The sequence below is a fragment of the Myzus persicae genome, unplaced genomic scaffold, assembly GCF_001856785.1.
Source record: "Myzus persicae strain clone G006 unplaced genomic scaffold, MPER_G0061.0, whole genome shotgun sequence".
In the NCBI taxonomy this organism is placed as follows: domain Eukaryota; kingdom Metazoa; phylum Arthropoda; class Insecta; order Hemiptera; family Aphididae; genus Myzus; species Myzus persicae.
In genome coordinates this window covers 68,685-85,849 of record NW_019104105.1, presented here as the reverse complement: position 1 = coordinate 85,849, position 17,165 = coordinate 68,685, and the positions used below count along the sequence as shown (strand labels likewise).

The 17,165-nt window shown below is 29.4% G+C and overlaps 2 protein-coding genes across 6 annotated transcripts; both read right to left on the bottom strand.

Moving 5' to 3' along the window:
* Window positions 1–356: 356 nt before the first annotated feature.
* Window positions 357–6,442, bottom strand: LOC111038784 (alpha,alpha-trehalose-phosphate synthase [UDP-forming]-like). The gene is made up of 10 exons (XM_022322016.1): window positions 6,188–6,442; window positions 3,970–4,123; window positions 3,774–3,899; window positions 3,566–3,709; window positions 3,074–3,191; window positions 2,115–3,003; window positions 1,854–2,043; window positions 1,641–1,778; window positions 1,293–1,586; window positions 357–1,228 (listed from the first exon to the last, which is right to left on the bottom strand). Exons 1-10 carry the CDS (start codon window positions 6,286–6,288, stop codon window positions 989–991), a joined length of 2,394 nt encoding a protein of 797 aa, XP_022177708.1. The 5' UTR covers window positions 6,289–6,442; the 3' UTR covers window positions 357–988.
* A 2,665-nt stretch (window positions 6,443–9,107) lies between these two features.
* On the bottom strand, window positions 9,108–14,416 carry LOC111038782 (U3 small nucleolar RNA-associated protein 6 homolog). 5 transcript variants are annotated; one of them, XM_022322010.1, is made up of 11 exons: window positions 13,835–14,416; window positions 13,536–13,768; window positions 13,316–13,442; window positions 13,085–13,237; window positions 11,988–12,352; window positions 11,791–11,922; window positions 11,506–11,728; window positions 11,217–11,441; window positions 9,512–9,785; window positions 9,307–9,454; window positions 9,108–9,231 (listed from the first exon to the last, which is right to left on the bottom strand). In XM_022322010.1, exons 2-11 carry the CDS (start codon window positions 13,607–13,609, stop codon window positions 9,180–9,182), a joined length of 1,773 nt encoding a protein of 590 aa, XP_022177702.1. In that variant the 5' UTR covers window positions 13,610–13,768; window positions 13,835–14,416; the 3' UTR covers window positions 9,108–9,179. The 5 variants fall into 5 exon arrangements, with proteins under 5 accessions (XP_022177702.1, XP_022177704.1, XP_022177703.1 ...); XM_022322012.1 differs by having other exon boundaries at window positions 13,536–13,757; XM_022322011.1 differs by having other exon boundaries at window positions 13,536–13,992; window positions 14,051–14,416.
* Between the last annotated feature and the right edge of the window lie 2,749 nt (window positions 14,417–17,165).

The window sequence follows — 17,165 nt, the reverse complement described above, 5'->3', positions numbered from 1 at the left end:
TTATTATTAGTGACATTATATGAATCTTAATTTGACACACTCAATAATAGTTTACTATATGCTATGATCTCCAAAACCACTAATAAACTACAAATGAATAAAAAAATATTTTCTCATACATAATAGTAATAATACACGGCCTACAAAAATGTCAAAAACCAACTAATACGCAGGAAACGCTGTGTCGGGACAGCTAGTATTATTATAATTGTACATGTGTCTTACAACATAATACCACTGAGGGCTAAAAAAATATATAAATAAATTATGATTTATAAATAATGTATTAATTGAACTCTTAAATTTAACAAAAATTATCCAATTACAAATATAGTTTTAGATAATGGCACAATTTTTTTGATTGTATTAAGTTGAAAATTATTTTTAGTTAGTTTTTGATTTAATTAAATATTTATTATTTGGTTAGTGTTGTTAACAATTCACCTTACAACTGTATATTGGTTTTTTGATTTTCATTAAGCACTACAATTTGTTCAACTTATAAAATATTACAATTTATTAGGAATGAAAAATAACATGAATGATATATTTATTGTTTTATCATTATCTATTGTATATATATTTAAATTAATCAATATTAGTACTAATTTTATTGTACTGCTAATTGTTTGATAACTAAAATATAGAAGATAAAAAAACTGAAAACTTACAATATTTAAGGAATGTAAAAGCCCTGTTATACGGTATCTTAATTTAAGTTCATACATTTATTACTTGTTTTTATTATCTTTTAACCGACTTATAGAATATTTAATTTGCTGTTCATTTTAAAATGTACAAACATTCTATAAACGTTGAACATGAATATTATGTATTCTTGTACAAAAATACAACATATTTCAGATGCATAAACATAATATTAAGATTCAATATCAAATAATTGTATACTAGTATACTAGTGTAGCTGAATTTGAGTATAAAAAAACTTCGAAGGTTTATAGAGATTAATATTTGTGAGTAATAAGTATTATTGTGAAGACTCTTCTTCCGGCATACTCAGCTCCATTTCAATTTCTCTTAATGACATCTGTAGACTATTGCTTAAATTACCAACACTATCTTCACGAGGTAGCCTTTTGCCGAAATGTCTTTCAACCCATTTCAACATAGTTAACACAGAATCTGTACTTGGCAAACGACGTTCAGCAGAAGTCTTAACTATTTGAGACTGGGCTACTCTGAAAGTTGCTGCCATACCTTTTAATGCCTTTTAAATAATATAAATACAATTAGGTGAATATTCTTTGAATATTAAGATAAATAGAAACTACCTGCATTGCATCTTCATCAGTTACATCATCTCCTGCATAAATAATTCGTGTGCGTTCACTCCAATCCAAACCAAAAGCTGTACGTAAAATATACAAAGATGCGCGTCCCTTATTCCAATGTACTGGAGGTTTGGCTTCAATGGCACAATGAGCCTGACCAGCTTTAAAACCAGCGTTTTCTATGAGACGCTGTGCAATAGATGCAAGCTCAGGCCGAGCGTCAACAGGTACTTCACGGTAATGGAATGTCAATAATGTACCTTTATTTTCTACCCATGCACCGTTTTTACAAACCTAAAAATAAAAACAAATAAGTCAATAACTCGTTGATAATCACTGTATATTTACTTGTTCTTGAAGCACTTTCAACAGATCACCAACTTTATCTACATATTCTTTAGGCATTGGATGCACAAATCTACTTCCATCTGGATGAAGAATTTCCAGTCCATGATTACCAGCATAAGTCAAACCCTCAATACCAACCTTATGTTCAATAAAATAATTTCAACCATTTATTTTGCTTTACATATTATGATAGTTAAACATTTAATAACAAACCATGTCTTTAACATTGTGAACATTCCTGCCAGAAATAATGGCTATGTATACATCAGACATATTAGCCAATCTTTCTAGAACACCTTTAGTTTCTAAAGGTAATATAGCGAGGTCTGGGTGAGGAGCCAATGGAGCTAATGTACCATCATAGTCTAATAGCAATGCAAGTTTGTTTGTGTTACCAATATATCTATAGTAAGAATGAATAAATAAAATATATTTATACATAATATAATATAATTGTAAAAGAAATATTTTTACTTAGACAAATAATCATCAAAGTCCTGCAAAGTGACTGGTTGCATGGTAGTTGGAAAAACATCATCTCCGTCTTCAAATATTAGAGTTCCCATTGCTTTAAGGAAAGATCTCATCCAAAAATCAACATCATGTACTTTTTCTCTACGTCTCAAACACCTCATTCTTAAAATTCTTTCATCTTCGGGCATAGTCAATGCTCTGTGCAAAATATCAGCTGCTTCAACTAATTCGTAAGGATTACAAATTAAAGCTTCATTCATCATCTCCCCAGCACCGGCAAATGGTGATACAATAAGAACACCAGGTGATTCTTTAATTTGACAAGCAACAAACTCTTTTGCTACTAAATTCATGCCATCACGAAGCGGTGTAACCATTGCTACAGCTGAGTCACGATAGAAAGCTGCCAAATCATTTTGACTAACACAACCATATATATATTTAATTGGAGACCAATTAGGAGTTGAAAAACGACCATTTATTCGTCCAACAAGTTGGTCCATTTCCTCTTTAAGGTCCTGGTATTCCTTAACATCTGTACGTGATGGAACAGCAATTTGCATAAGTGCCACTTTACCTTTATGTTGTGGATATCGTTCCAAAAGGAGTTCAAAAGCTTTTAATCTATGTACTAATCCTTTAGTGTAATCCAATCGATCAACACCAAGTACCAATTGTAATGATGTATTTATCACTGTGGGTGCTTGCTTTGCCATTTCAACAAATCGATCAAATGGTATACCAATTGGCAATGGACGAATACGTACTGTGCGACCACCATGTTCAACAAGTAAATTTTTTCGATCTACCCGACAGCCTAATCTCCGCTGACAGCAATCGACAAAATTTAAACAATAGTCTTCAATATGAAAACCAATCATATCACAACCTTGAAAATAAAGTAAACATGAGTGTGTTACTATAATCATTAAATTACTATGAGATAAGTATGCACATACCTAACATTCCTTGAAGAATTTCATCAGCCCACGGAAACAGCCTAAAAATATCCCACGGAGGAAATGGTATGTGAAGGAAAAATCCTAATTTAAATTTCAAATTTTTTTCTTCTGCCACCTAAAATAATACTTGACATAATTTTATAAAATATAATTAGATGTTTAACAATATTTTTATTGAACTGTGTTGTCGAGGGAAGTATGCAACTTTGGGGAAAAAATGTATTTATTTATGATAAATAATTTTTTTTTCCAATCTATCTATGTACTTAAACACCTAATATTTCTTAAATTTTCCGTTACAAAAATAAGATTTCAAATTTTGACATCATTTCTATTTTTTCACCTGATGAAATCAGTTGGAAATTCGTGTAGAAATAATATATTAGTAGGCAAATTACTTCCAGCTATACTCTGATTTTTAAAATAAAATGTTACATCCTTTTGACTTAATGCTATTAATTTATCTATGCATGCAATATTTAACTTTACATTTCGTATACTGTTCGCCGCTAACATAAGATGATAATCATGCAACCAAACAAGAGGTGTTCCAGAATCTGTTTCTTCCCTTGATAAATTTTCCAAAGCACCTACTGTTTTTGATGCAAATTCTTTATTGACTGCACAGTATGACTTAGAAATACAAAAAAAAAAATTTAATTAGTTTCATTACAGTATTTTTTTCAACTATTATTACTTTCCAAAAATCTGCAGAAAATTGTGCTCGGTCAGGCATTGAATGAAATAGAGGCCAAAATGTTCCATTACAGCAACCATTATAATAACTATCAAATGTTTGAGGGTCAAAATCAACAGGTATAACCTTAAATTAATTAAAAGTTGTTCAAATAAATTACATTGTAGTTAAATTCTTGTTAAATTAAATAACTAACTTTATCGGAACATAATCCAGCAGTAGGTGTTGTATCATTAGGATCCGATTCTGGTATTTTTTCACCTTCCTCTAAGTGAACACCAGCCCATCCAATCCATAGCCCATTTCCTTGAACTACAACTGGTGCTACAGCAGTGACTAATCCACCAGCACTAAAATTAAAATATATTAAAATATTAGACAATAATTCCTAATATTTTTTAATGTTTTAAAAATTATAAAAAGCTTTATTGTATTTTATAATAACATTGATTGCAGTATTATTGCAATGATTATTATTTTTAGTATGAAATATTTAAATGTTAAAAATCATTTATTTTATTAATATTAGGTGTAGAATTGATACCATCTATATCCAAATAAAATCAATTGTAACAATATGTATTTATGTATACTTAATATCCAGTTGTATTTTTTTTTTTTTTTGATGATACATTTATTTTATTTAATCTATATTATTCCATCACACATCCAGTATCGTTTATAAGATGGATGATGACTAAAAATAGTAAAATTAACTGTTGTGTATAAGTTCACGGTTGGCACTCATCGTAACCATATTGTAAGAGACAGTTTTTGACAGAAAATAATGGAATTAAATATTTTTTTATGATATTATTATTATAATTTCCAACTAAATGATGGTACCAATATAATACCAAAATATGACACGACTTTATATGTAAATAAAAAATTAATTGGTCATCAAAAATAAACATTTTACAAAATATGTGGTTTCCTTATAATAATTATATTTTTATGGTTCTAAAAAATGGATACAGAAAATAGAAAGTTTACTCTAGTTTGACTAACAAAGTATAAATGGTGGATTTTCCAAATTAGAAAATAGTGTCTACTAAAAGACATATTGTGTTTAATTTTCTCCTTCATACACCAAAAATTATTCTACTCAGACACTTAGTCAATTAACAGAGATAGGATTTAGAAATTGAAAAAATACTCTAAAATGATTTAAATTACCATAACAACTTTAAAAACCGATAATTGTATTGATAATATGGACAGAAAATTGATACCAATCGATAAAATATGGGTCTAGGACATCCCGCCGCCACCGTTTCACCGCCAAGCCATCTCGCCGACGGACATCTCGCTGCCAATATTTCGCCGACGGACATCTCGCCGCCACTGTCTCGCCGACACTTCTCGAGTTAAAAATACCACCACAACTCGTACCAGAATATACCAGAGATCCAGCAGTGACACCACCAATAAGAAATAATTTACAGTGATGCTTTGTTAGCGGCATTCGTCGCTAAGCTCCTCGGCGTCGTCGCTCCGCTCCGCAAATCGAAAATATCCCTCGACTTGCTAAGCAACACCACCTAAAGTTGGTCACAGTATAACCGCTGCTATACCATAGAATAACCACTCTTATCAGTCAAAAGCTTATCACTACCGAAACGGTGGCGGCGAATTGTCCGGCGGCGAGAATGCGAGATGTCCGTCGGCAAAACGGTGGTGGCGAATCGGGTGGCGGCGAGAAGAGTAGGTTCGATAAAATATTGTATAAGTTTTACACAAATAAACCATAGAAAACCAGGAAAAACTTGAACTAATTATAAAAACTGTGTATTTTATCGAAAAACGTCTCTCATATCGAAACCACACAGTATTTTCGGTCTTGTTGAAAATCTCTTAGCCACCCACCACTATAAAATTCTGGGCGTGACCTTGGAATTTTTATATTTTACTTAAAATTTTTTTTTTAAAATACGTCATATAAAAGGTTGCAAAATTTACAATCACGGTTGTAAATAGATTCCATCTACAACCGTGGTTACAATCGCTTGCCGCCGCCGTGATACAGAGCACGACGCCATCTCTGAAACGTTGTATAATGTTTCACTCATAGCGTCATCTTAAGCATCGTCAATAAAATAAAATTTAAAAAAAACCTGGCACAGAGCGTTGCCAAAAAATTGGTTTGTGGGTAATAAAATGGTAAATATTGTTATGTATTAACACAAACAGACCCACTGTCATATACATCCTTATCAGAGTAACTAATAAAATTACTGTACGTCTAATGGACTGTAAACACACACTAAGTACCTACTTATGTTTGTAGTTCGCTTGTTGATCAACAAGTGTTAACTAAGAGTAACAACAAACACGATAAAACACGTGGTACTATTCGTATCTGCTACATTATTTACCATACTAAAAAACCAATTCCCAATCATTAATCATACCTGGCTTTTCTTTCCCATTTTAGAGTCTGTTCGTTTTTTTTGAGAATGAATGGAAGCCTGTTTGACACTACGATGAGCTTCCCAGACGCTTGTGCAGACATGATTGTGAACGCAGAAACAAAATAAAATGTAGTACTAGGAAAACCGACGATTCTCACAAACGCGCTGCGAAATACACTTCACTTGTTGACCGTCTGAGTAGTCCGTTGTTGTTGTCGTCGTTTGAGTATTCACTGTTGCTTGCAGGCCGGCGTCATTCCCACTACTTTCCTCTTCACATAGAAAACGAGTATCATCGTCGTTCATTCGTCAGAGAGACAACTAAAGGCGTGTTTCTTGATAAAGTTAAGAGATATGACAACAATGTCGGCCATATTTATTTTCTCAACAGTCTAAGGTACAATAATTCATTGGCATCGAATAGACTCGCATGGCGGTACGAATATACAAAACTAAAGAAGATAAGGTGATGCCACTAATCTATATTTCAGGCATTTTTATAGTTCAGTGATTTCTTACTAGATGGCTCCAACATTCGGCAAATCTCGGTTTTTCTCAAAGGACGCTTACGGGTGTTGAAAAATGTATCCATGAAAATAGTTTAGCGCGGGACAACGTAAAATAACATACTTTACGAAGGCGATGTTCTCAGGAGCCTTATCAAATATTTACTATAGGTACAGATAGAAAAATGTATACAAGTCTTGATTACTTAAGGCAATCCAAATTATTTGTATAAATTCATATTTTGTTTTGTTTTCTATTTACTCAAATAAGTTATCTTCTATGTGGTGTAAATTTACTGTTAATAATGCACTCGTTTCAAAGGAAAAATGAATCACACTTAAAGTCAAAGAAAGGCAATAAAATATAAAATGTATTAGTATCTGTTACATTATTTACATATATTAAACTGTATGAGTTTTGGAAAATGCATCTTGTATAGGGACATTTAAGTATAGGAAACTAGAGGGTTGAGCTATATCATAAAATCTGTTTTGAAAAAACATTGTTTTCTAATGCATCTATTTTAACTAAAATTAAATATTGTACTAATTAAAATGTCTGATAAAAGTGTGAAATATGCAATAATTATTATTCTTTAATAACTTATTTAAATTAATAAATGAGAAAAAATATTCTGATAATTAATAATTAGTTAATATTATTTATTATGTCATCAATAAAAAAAAAATCATGCACAAATTGTTTCATTTTTTATCACCATGAGTTATGGACAATGGTATACTTATGACTAATGCAATGGCATTTTAGAATTTTAATTAAGTTAAGGTACATTTTATATTATAATTAAATATACAACATTGAATGATTACATTTACAGATTTAATTTTTAATATAACTTCATTTACTTTGTCAGACTTTTCATTTTTAACAATATCAAAAAAATTATAAAATAAAATAATAATTGAATATCAACCATAAATCTCGATTTTATTATAAAATGATTTATAACATCAAAGAGATTATTTTTATAGTTATTAATGGAGCTAGGATTTTAATGACTTAAAATACACAAAAATATACTAAAAAAAAAATGCAAAAATCACCTACTCAAAACTATCAAACATGACAAAAAAATGTACTTAGATGAGCAAAAAAATTTAATTTTAAAATAAAGGTAACAATTTTTTTTAAGAAGTAAATTAAACAAATACATTCAAATTTGAGTTGACTTGTGAGTTTAATTAATTATATAACTTTTTCGATTCATAGACACTTTGCCAAATCCTAATTTGCCAACAAATATACTAGTTTTAAAATATTTTTAATATTATTTCATTAATATAGTTTCAACTTCCCCAATTTGCTGATAGGTGACCATTATTTTATCGAAAAACGGATGTAACAGCGATAATATTATTATAGTATGTGGTCGATATAAGTTCATAGGTAGGTACTATTTTTTATAAGAGTACTATAGGTACTAATTGAGATTACTTATGCAACACATATTAAAAAAAACTTAAAATAAACAAAAATTAGTTTAAATACACAAATCAAACGTAATATTTGTAAAAATGAGCTTAAAAATGCAAAATAAAAATTACACATTCTAAATTGTTGTATCACAAGACAAATTTAGTTTTTGGTTATAACTGTATAGCATTTAAACAAAAAAAATGCAAAAGTCACCGAAATCCTAGCTCTAGTTATTAACATTTAGAGGTTGTATAATTTTTTCTTTTAATAATATATCAGAAATTTGAAATATTCCCTAAATATCTAACACCTCATAATCCAGAATAATAATAATATGATTTTAGTCTCATTATAATTATTTCATAACATACCTTACTATGTTTTGGAATAATCAGTTGTGTGTCCTATAATAAAATTTGAGATACGTGGTAATATTGTTTCATTATCACTATTTAATATTATGTTTAGTGATTAATGAGTGGACCTTGGCCATTGTATAATGTATTTTAACTAAGTTATAAATACTATTTTGAGTAAATTGGAGAAAAGTTGTAGTTAAAACCAAAAAATAAATATACACTAATATATAGAATATTAAATCTAAATCTCCATAATTGTTAATTGAGTCAACCAGTTGCAAAATATGATATATCATTAAAATATTTTGTTTCTAATGTAAAAATTCAATAAGGATATAGTAAATAGTAAATACTGTGTTTGAAAGTCTGAAATGTTTGAAACTGAAGTAATAACTAATTGAAAAATAGTATTGAAAAAAATGTATTCTATGATATTATGAACATGGGCATTGGGCTTTTCCCAAAACTACACACTGTACAATATCATAGAAATGAATATCACGTTATTTCTTGCTTATGCCACTTAAAATTAAATAAAAATAACAATAAATAATAAATAGACTTAATACAGCATAATATCACAGACACACAAAAAAAATTAAGTACACTAATTACTACCTACTTAAAACATGAATAACAATAAAATAAATACACACATATATCTAGATAATTTTTTCTTAACTATAAAATTATTCGTCATCATCAATAACAATAATTCCTCCATCTTTAGAATCATTCTCCCTTAAAAATTAAACAAACAAAATACATCAGAAAATTTGGTATGCAATTTAAGTTAATTAGTTGAGTTATACATACAGAAATTCATCTTTAAGTTTTTCAAACTCCTTTGTCATAACATTTCTTAACTTTGGTTCTAAACACAATAATGATGCCTTATAAATTTCCTTCACTAATTTAGGAGAACCATATTTGTACTCAAAACGAATGCAGTCCGACCATACTCCTGTAACACCAATTTTAAATAAACATCAATAATATTATAGCATTAATTGATACTCACCAATGTCTGTTTGGCCAAAAGCATTGCATACATCATTATACAATTTTCTGATTGTTTTCAATTTAGTAATACCTGAGTTCTGAGTGAGTTCAAATGAAATCATGGTTGTGTACAACCGTTTACATTCTGGTTTTATGTCTCTAAGTTCAATAAATAATTCACGAGTTGAAAGTAATCCATTGTGAACTACATTCCATTCCAAATATTTAGGCCTGATAACAACATTAATTTCTGGGAATGGAAAATGTGAGCCTTCATGATATAATTGTTGGAGCTAAATAGAAATAAATATTGTTATAGAAAAACCATAAAATATTTACAAGTAGAGAATAATATTTTAAGTATTATATATAATTATTAAACACTTACTTATAGGTAATTATATTAAGTATTATAGACAGGCTCGAATTGGGCCAATAAGCAACAGAGAAAATTTTGGTGGGCCGGTAATGAATGTTTGAGTCTTAATTTTTCATTTTTTTATAATGTACAGTGGAACCTCGGTAAGTTGAAAAAAACTATAGATAACTCGAACATTCTGTGCTCTGAATATAGACGGATAATGATGGATAGTTTTATAAACATTTATCTAATCGGCTTGTTCGTTCTAATAATTGATAAATTGATGATAAAAAATCTCAAATTTTAAGTCAAAGTAAGATAGCAAATTTTTTATTATAAAGTTGCAACACATGTTTTATTATATTTTTTTCGTGATATTTTTTAAAATTCAAATAACGTATATTATAATCACATATTTTTACAATGTATATAATAATTAAAAACTATAATACCTATCTACATACATTATAAAAACTCTGTCAGTCGAATTTTGTTTCTAAAACCATGATAACTAGAAAACCTTAGTGAGTTGAAAACCTAAATGAGTCGAAAAAATTGTATTTCCGTTGAATTTCGACTTATCGAGATTCCACTGTAATAATAAATTACTACAAGAATTGGTAGAAAATGTAATTGAATGAAACTTTTAAACAGTACAGTTATAAAAGGCTAGAAATCCTAAGACTCGGTGGGCCAATACCTTATCTCTTTAGAGCTGATTAATGATTTAAGATGCTGCTATTGGGTAATATCTGCTATATTTGAATAGAAAAAGAGTAAAAAATAAACGGGGAAAAAAATATAGCACCTGGGACATCCAAAAATACCAAGGTAACTGCTACTGAAATGTGTTGATTAGTTGAGATTTCACTGTATAACATTTAAATATTTCATTTTTAGACAAAATATAGTTTATTTAGGGTGTCAAAACAACAAAGCATTGATTATTAAGAAGTTGACCGTTGACTGAAGGTTTGTTATTTAAAGAAAAAAGTTAAATATTATTAAGTTTATATTAAATTAATAAAATAAAGAAACGATTAAAATCAAAATGCAAATTACTTGTGACATTATTATAGTCAATGTATATTAAATAAGAATACAGTAGACATTAGGAATGAAAGAATAAATCACAATAAATAATATATTATGATGTAGACACAAGTTAATTTAGGGTTAAAGTATAGATAATCTGTAATATACAAATTGTATTTTAAGATCATATCAATATTGGTCAACAAAATCTACAAGCATAAAATGAATCAAGTGTTAAAGGGATAACTTTTAACACCAAAGTTTCAATTAATTAATTTTACATAAGTTTATCTTTGAGACAATATAAAAATATCAATACTTATTTTACCAATTTTGGATGAGTGTTCCCCAAATATAAAATTAGAATTTGCCATAAAGGCATCGATTTGCTTGTCAAAGCTCGAACACCGGCTTGAAAAGCTTCAATACCCATTTCAAGACAGTCAAAGTGTAAATAATATGTTATTAAATTAATCCAAAGTTCTACATTATCTTCCACCACTTCAACTGCTTTTCTCAGAACTTTATGACAGCTTTTATTTGTGTTTTTAGCCTAAATAAAAATAAACAATCAAACTGTTCTTTATATTAAATAGCAATACTTTATGAAAATATACCCAATAAATGTAATGTTCCGATTTATGTAATGCTCTGTTATTGTGTGCTTCTTGAAAGGCTCTCTCCATTGTTTCATTCATAAAATTTCTTATTGTTTCTTTTTTCATGCGATAAGATCTCCGAATTTCTATAACGTGATCAATATAAAAGTTCCATAACTTTTGTTTATTTTTTAATGGTAAATTTTCTCTCAATCCGTCTTCATATGTTTTAATGCAGTTTCTATAAAACAATAAAACAAATGTCAGTAAGACAATTTAATTTTTTTAATTTTAGACACTTACCTAATACCACTTATATAATTTTTATCATAATGTAATTGCTCAGTTTCTTGATGATAGATAAAACCATCAAAATGAATCTTAGCTAATTTTTGCCACATTAGTTCACTATGCCTATACTTTCTAACCATATCTCTACATAAAAAAAAAATACATTTCAAATTATTTGACAGTAATTTTTTTTTAAATATAATCAATACCTGACAATATTACATTGCAGTTCTCTAACTGCACTTAATTTTATTGCTCTGTCCAGTAATATAAAATGAAACTCGATATCACCTTCAAAATGTTTTATGAGGTTTCTATATTTTCCCATGGCAATTGGAAGTGAGGCACCTGCAGTCTTTTCTAAATGCTGTACTTCTACCCAGAACTCTTCTACATATAAGCGCTTACAATTTTTGTGATATTTTAATCCTTCTGCAAAATATTGTCTAGCTGATTCAACATTATTTCGGTCGTCAAATTCATATGTTGCTGCAGTTATATATACTTCAGGATCACTATGGAATCTCAACATGAGTGTATTCAGCATGTTGCTACATTTAGTAATAAATAATGTCTGAAATTAAGAATTTTTAATGGTTAAATAAATATTTCATAATTTTTAATCAAATTCTACACAAACAAATTTGATATTTGTTAAACATATTTCAATGGTTATTTAAAAATATTTATTCAACACCTTTTTAAATAAAACATACAATGTGAAATGTATCATCAACATTTAAATTGTATTTATTATTTTTATTAAAATACTTTTAAAATTAAATGGTAAAATTATTGAAACAGAAATTATATTAAAAGAATTGTATATTGTCTTATGTGTTTATGACTTAATTATTTGGTGATTGATAATTATTGAAGATCTCATACATGATTTACTATATTTATTTTATATAGGTTTACCACATTAATTCTTATAGTGAAGTATCTTATATTTGAATGATAATAATTCATTAAGTAATTGTTCATATAAAAAAAAATAAGACCCCAAGGCGTATACTAGTCTACAATCACAAATACACAGTTGCATTGTAGTCGTATCTATCTCTATGTGTTGTTCAGCTGGTTGTATATAATGCATTTTTGGTAGTCACAATAATTAATATGCGTGTAGACATACTTTTTAATTAGTCATCAATTGTCACTCATCATTTAACATAAACATACAATTATTATACAAAGTAGACTTCAGAGATTTTTAATAGATCTTTGAAGCCAACAAAAAAGATTGAAAAACTCATTCTATTTCTTATATTAAAATCATCCAGGTTGTAATTTGTTTACTTACATTATTTGAGCAGAACTCAATATATTCTGATAATGAATTCTTTTCGACAGGAAACAATAGAAACATACTGGTGTACATATCATTGATACGGTTTGATAAAATGGTAAGTATTTCAGTGTTAATATACTCTGTGTCGTTTTCTTTCATTTCTTGCTATGAAAAATAATAATTATTATTATAATACTAATAATAATAATAGGTAATTGAAATAATATCAGTTATCAAACTTACATCAATTTTAAGTTGACACGTATCCAACATATTTAGTTCCACTTTTATTTGTTTTAACAATTCCTCTTTGGTAGCCACCCCAAGAGCGATTTTCTGGTTAAGCGATTTGCGATCATCATTTAACATTCTTATTTTATGTAAAAAATAAAGTAAAACAAATTAAATATTGAATGTACTAAATAAAAAATAACACTGTCTTAAGAAATGTACGCTTGCTTACATTAGTTCATCCCATTTCATTATACCATAAGTTTTCATGAAATGGATTTCTGATTCTACTTCGTCTACCGACATGATGAGAAATAATTCTTTTGGAGACTGATCAAGGTATTTGAAAGGCAAACAAACAAATTAATAAGTCCAACAAATTGTGGTACCAACAATAGATGCTACAATTTCAGCTTGATGCCAAGTGTTGTCCTTTGTTATAACAGTTATAGTGCTGTAGAGGTACTTGAATTCAATCGAACGTATTAATTATTAAATCATATAAAAACGAATAAACAAATAAACCATTACCCATATAGCAGTATCAGCCACTGATAATAAGTTAGGGAAAGTAAAGAAATCAATAGAATAAGTCATGCATAGTGTTTGAAAAACAAATTCAATAAACGAAGTACTGCTGTTGAAGACAATTACCGAGTGTTTTTCGTTTTATCCAAAACGCGTCGATACTACACAAATTTAATAGTGTTTGTGATCGAGAAGGCTCTAAATAATATTTTGTCTTACAGTGATAGTAGACCGATTTCTAGAGCCGGATATGTCTGTATTCTGTTATATTAATTTGTTACTTTGTGGTGCACGAGAACAGTCAGCTTCTTGTGGCTTGTACTCAAGATCTATAAAGAAGATCTTTAAGTATTTTATCTCGTACCTACAACAAAAATTGATAAAGATCGACGAGAAGTAAAAATTATTATTATTTTGATTTCTGTGTTAGATTCCAGTAATGTTGTCAGTCTCTTGAGTTACTATGTTAGACCAAATACAATTATATCGTATTTAGAATTTGATCAGACGTTTTGAAGTTTTGAATTTTGAATTTTGATCACACATTCACACAATATTGTCAATATTAAGCATTGATAATATTATACCATATTTAATCAATAAGAATGTAGTGATACGGCGCCTTATCACACGTTATCAGGGCCCGCGTAAAAAATAAAAATCAGGATTATAATGGAGCCGTACTACTCAGGATAGAATTTAATAAGTACCTATTAACTTTGATGAATGTATGATGTATGAAGAGTGATAGGAGGACAGGAATTATCATTTAAATGAATAATGCAAATTGAGATACAATATTTTGGGTTATTATTGGGGAGGATTAGTTGATATCTTGGATAATTTCGTGGCACAGTTTTTTTCCGGCATTCGGGGATTAATGACTCCACACACTGCAGCGGTAGCGGTGGCGGTAAAATAAGTCCGAACACAATATACTGCCACCGCCAAGACAAAAGTGTTTTAACGTCACGGGCCCTTCAGTTTAATGCTTAGAAAATATTATTATTTATCGGAAAAATATAATATTATTTTTACGGTAATATATAATTAGCTTAGATAACAGTTGCTATTCTCATATACTTTTTGTATACGGATTAAGGACTTCTATGTGGGTACTTTATCTTTTAAATTGTTGTTGGATGCCGCCACAATACTTTTTCTATCATCGGTCGACCTCCCGACATGGCACGGCGTCCAAGCTGACATCCAGACATACCAGGCCCGAGCACAAGAGCACCTTGTCTTTCCGACTGACGAAGTGACGAAACGGACTGCACTCACTGAGCTCGCACCTTTGGTACTCGTCTTTCCATGTTCTGACTCCTGCCTCCTTACAGCCGTACCGGTTCCGTTCTCACGACGCCGCACACCGCTTGTTGTAAGTAACTCACTACCTCCAAACGGTCGTTACCGACAGTGAGTCGCTGTGAGGACGTGTATACCGTACGTTTGTGCCCTCATTTGCCTGATCCAGTGCCACTCGTACCTTTACACACCACAACAAGACCGACCTCCATAGTAACCTGTCAATTTCATACCGTCGATAAATAATAAACAACCCGTGATACCAAAACCATTATTGTTAATTCTTTTATATTGATTTACGTGCAATGACCCGTTTTGTCACGTAAAATCGGATAAAATCATTGTAGTGATTATACTGAATACTGATAAGTGATAACTTCACACAAGTACCTACTATTTACTTCTAAGTAAGTACTAAAAAGTAATAAGTACTCTTAAGTATTATCTGTTGGGTAGTTTCTCAGACAGTTAGATTTGTAGTTAGTACTATGGTTTTGATGTCTATACTTTTATTACTTGTATAGGTAACATGTTTACTAGTTATAAGGTGGGTTTTCTACCATAGGTATCTTAGACAATGTTGGTTCGATACAGTGCTTCAACTACAGGATAAGGGTGCGATAAATATTTTGGGTCTCTTTCCAGATTAATTTTTGTTGCAAGTCTCACAACCTTTTAGGCTGTCTGACCTTCGATTGGGCCCCCTTCAAATTTATTGAAAAAATATGTTGAAGGCTCCATGTCTATCTAATTGTACTTAAATAGAGGGGGCCCCTTTTTTATTTAACTAGTCAGTATGGCCAGGCCACCACTGTATAAAATTACCAACATTTTTAGGTCTTAAAACACGTTTTACATCAGTTTGTGTATGTATGTATGTATGTATGTAAAACAATATACCTTTAACTGTTGTATATTATACAATATAGAAAACATATTTATGAAGTTCACTTAAATACTCAATGGACTCATTATTAATAAATATTTTATTACACTTTAATATAGTATTACAACTTTAATTTTAAAAAATGTCTTTTATAATAAGGTTTTAATATAATTATTAAAAATATACAATTTTTTTCAAACAAAATTAAATATTAGAAACATAACTCTTAACTACCTATTCATTTTTATAAAATAAAATATTGCAAAATCATACAAAATATTTAGTCTTAACGTAAAAAATTCATTGCTTGTATTTGCACAAATATTTATCATTTTGTCCATATCTATTTCAGCAGTTTGGAGCCTTTCAATGTTTAATATAGCCATCTTGTAAAGCTAGAGACACGGAACTGTGTAGATAATTTTTTATTAATTTTAGTTTTGAAAACGATCTTTTAACAGAAACAGAAGTGATTGGCATAGTTATAAACACTATTGTAGCTAAAACATCAGGAAAAATACTTGATAGATTTTCATTTAGAATAAATAATCATAGATCTTCTATAGTCATTTTTTTAAGGTCTCTAATACCATCCTTTGAAAAAAATCTCAAAGACTCACTATTTTACGCATGAAGTCACTGCAATATCATCTATACCTTTCTATAAAACCATAAGTTTACTTAACTAAAAGTTCTTTTGTCATTGAAATCATATTAAACGGTATCTGAAATAATCACATACAGCAGGGATGGGCAACTCAAAGTTATAGAGGGCAAATTTTTAGAAAATTAAAATCTAGCGGGCCAGAGCATAGGGAGCAAAAAAAAAATTCGATTCAAAATATACATTTTAAATAGCATTTATTTTGTTTATAATGTAATTTGAAAATGTAGCTCTGGCCGGATAAAAAATTCTCATGGGCCGGATGCAGCTCACTGGCCGCCAAGTTGCCCACCCCCGACATACAGTATTCAATCTAGCAAATCTAAATTTAAGCTGTGATAATATAGTATCGATAACAGGATAGAAGAAAATCAATTACTTTAAAATTCTCTTCGGTAATTGTTAGTCTTCTATCACCATTCATTTCACCAGGAAATAATTTGCTCTACTGTTCATGGCTTTGATGGAATGTAAAT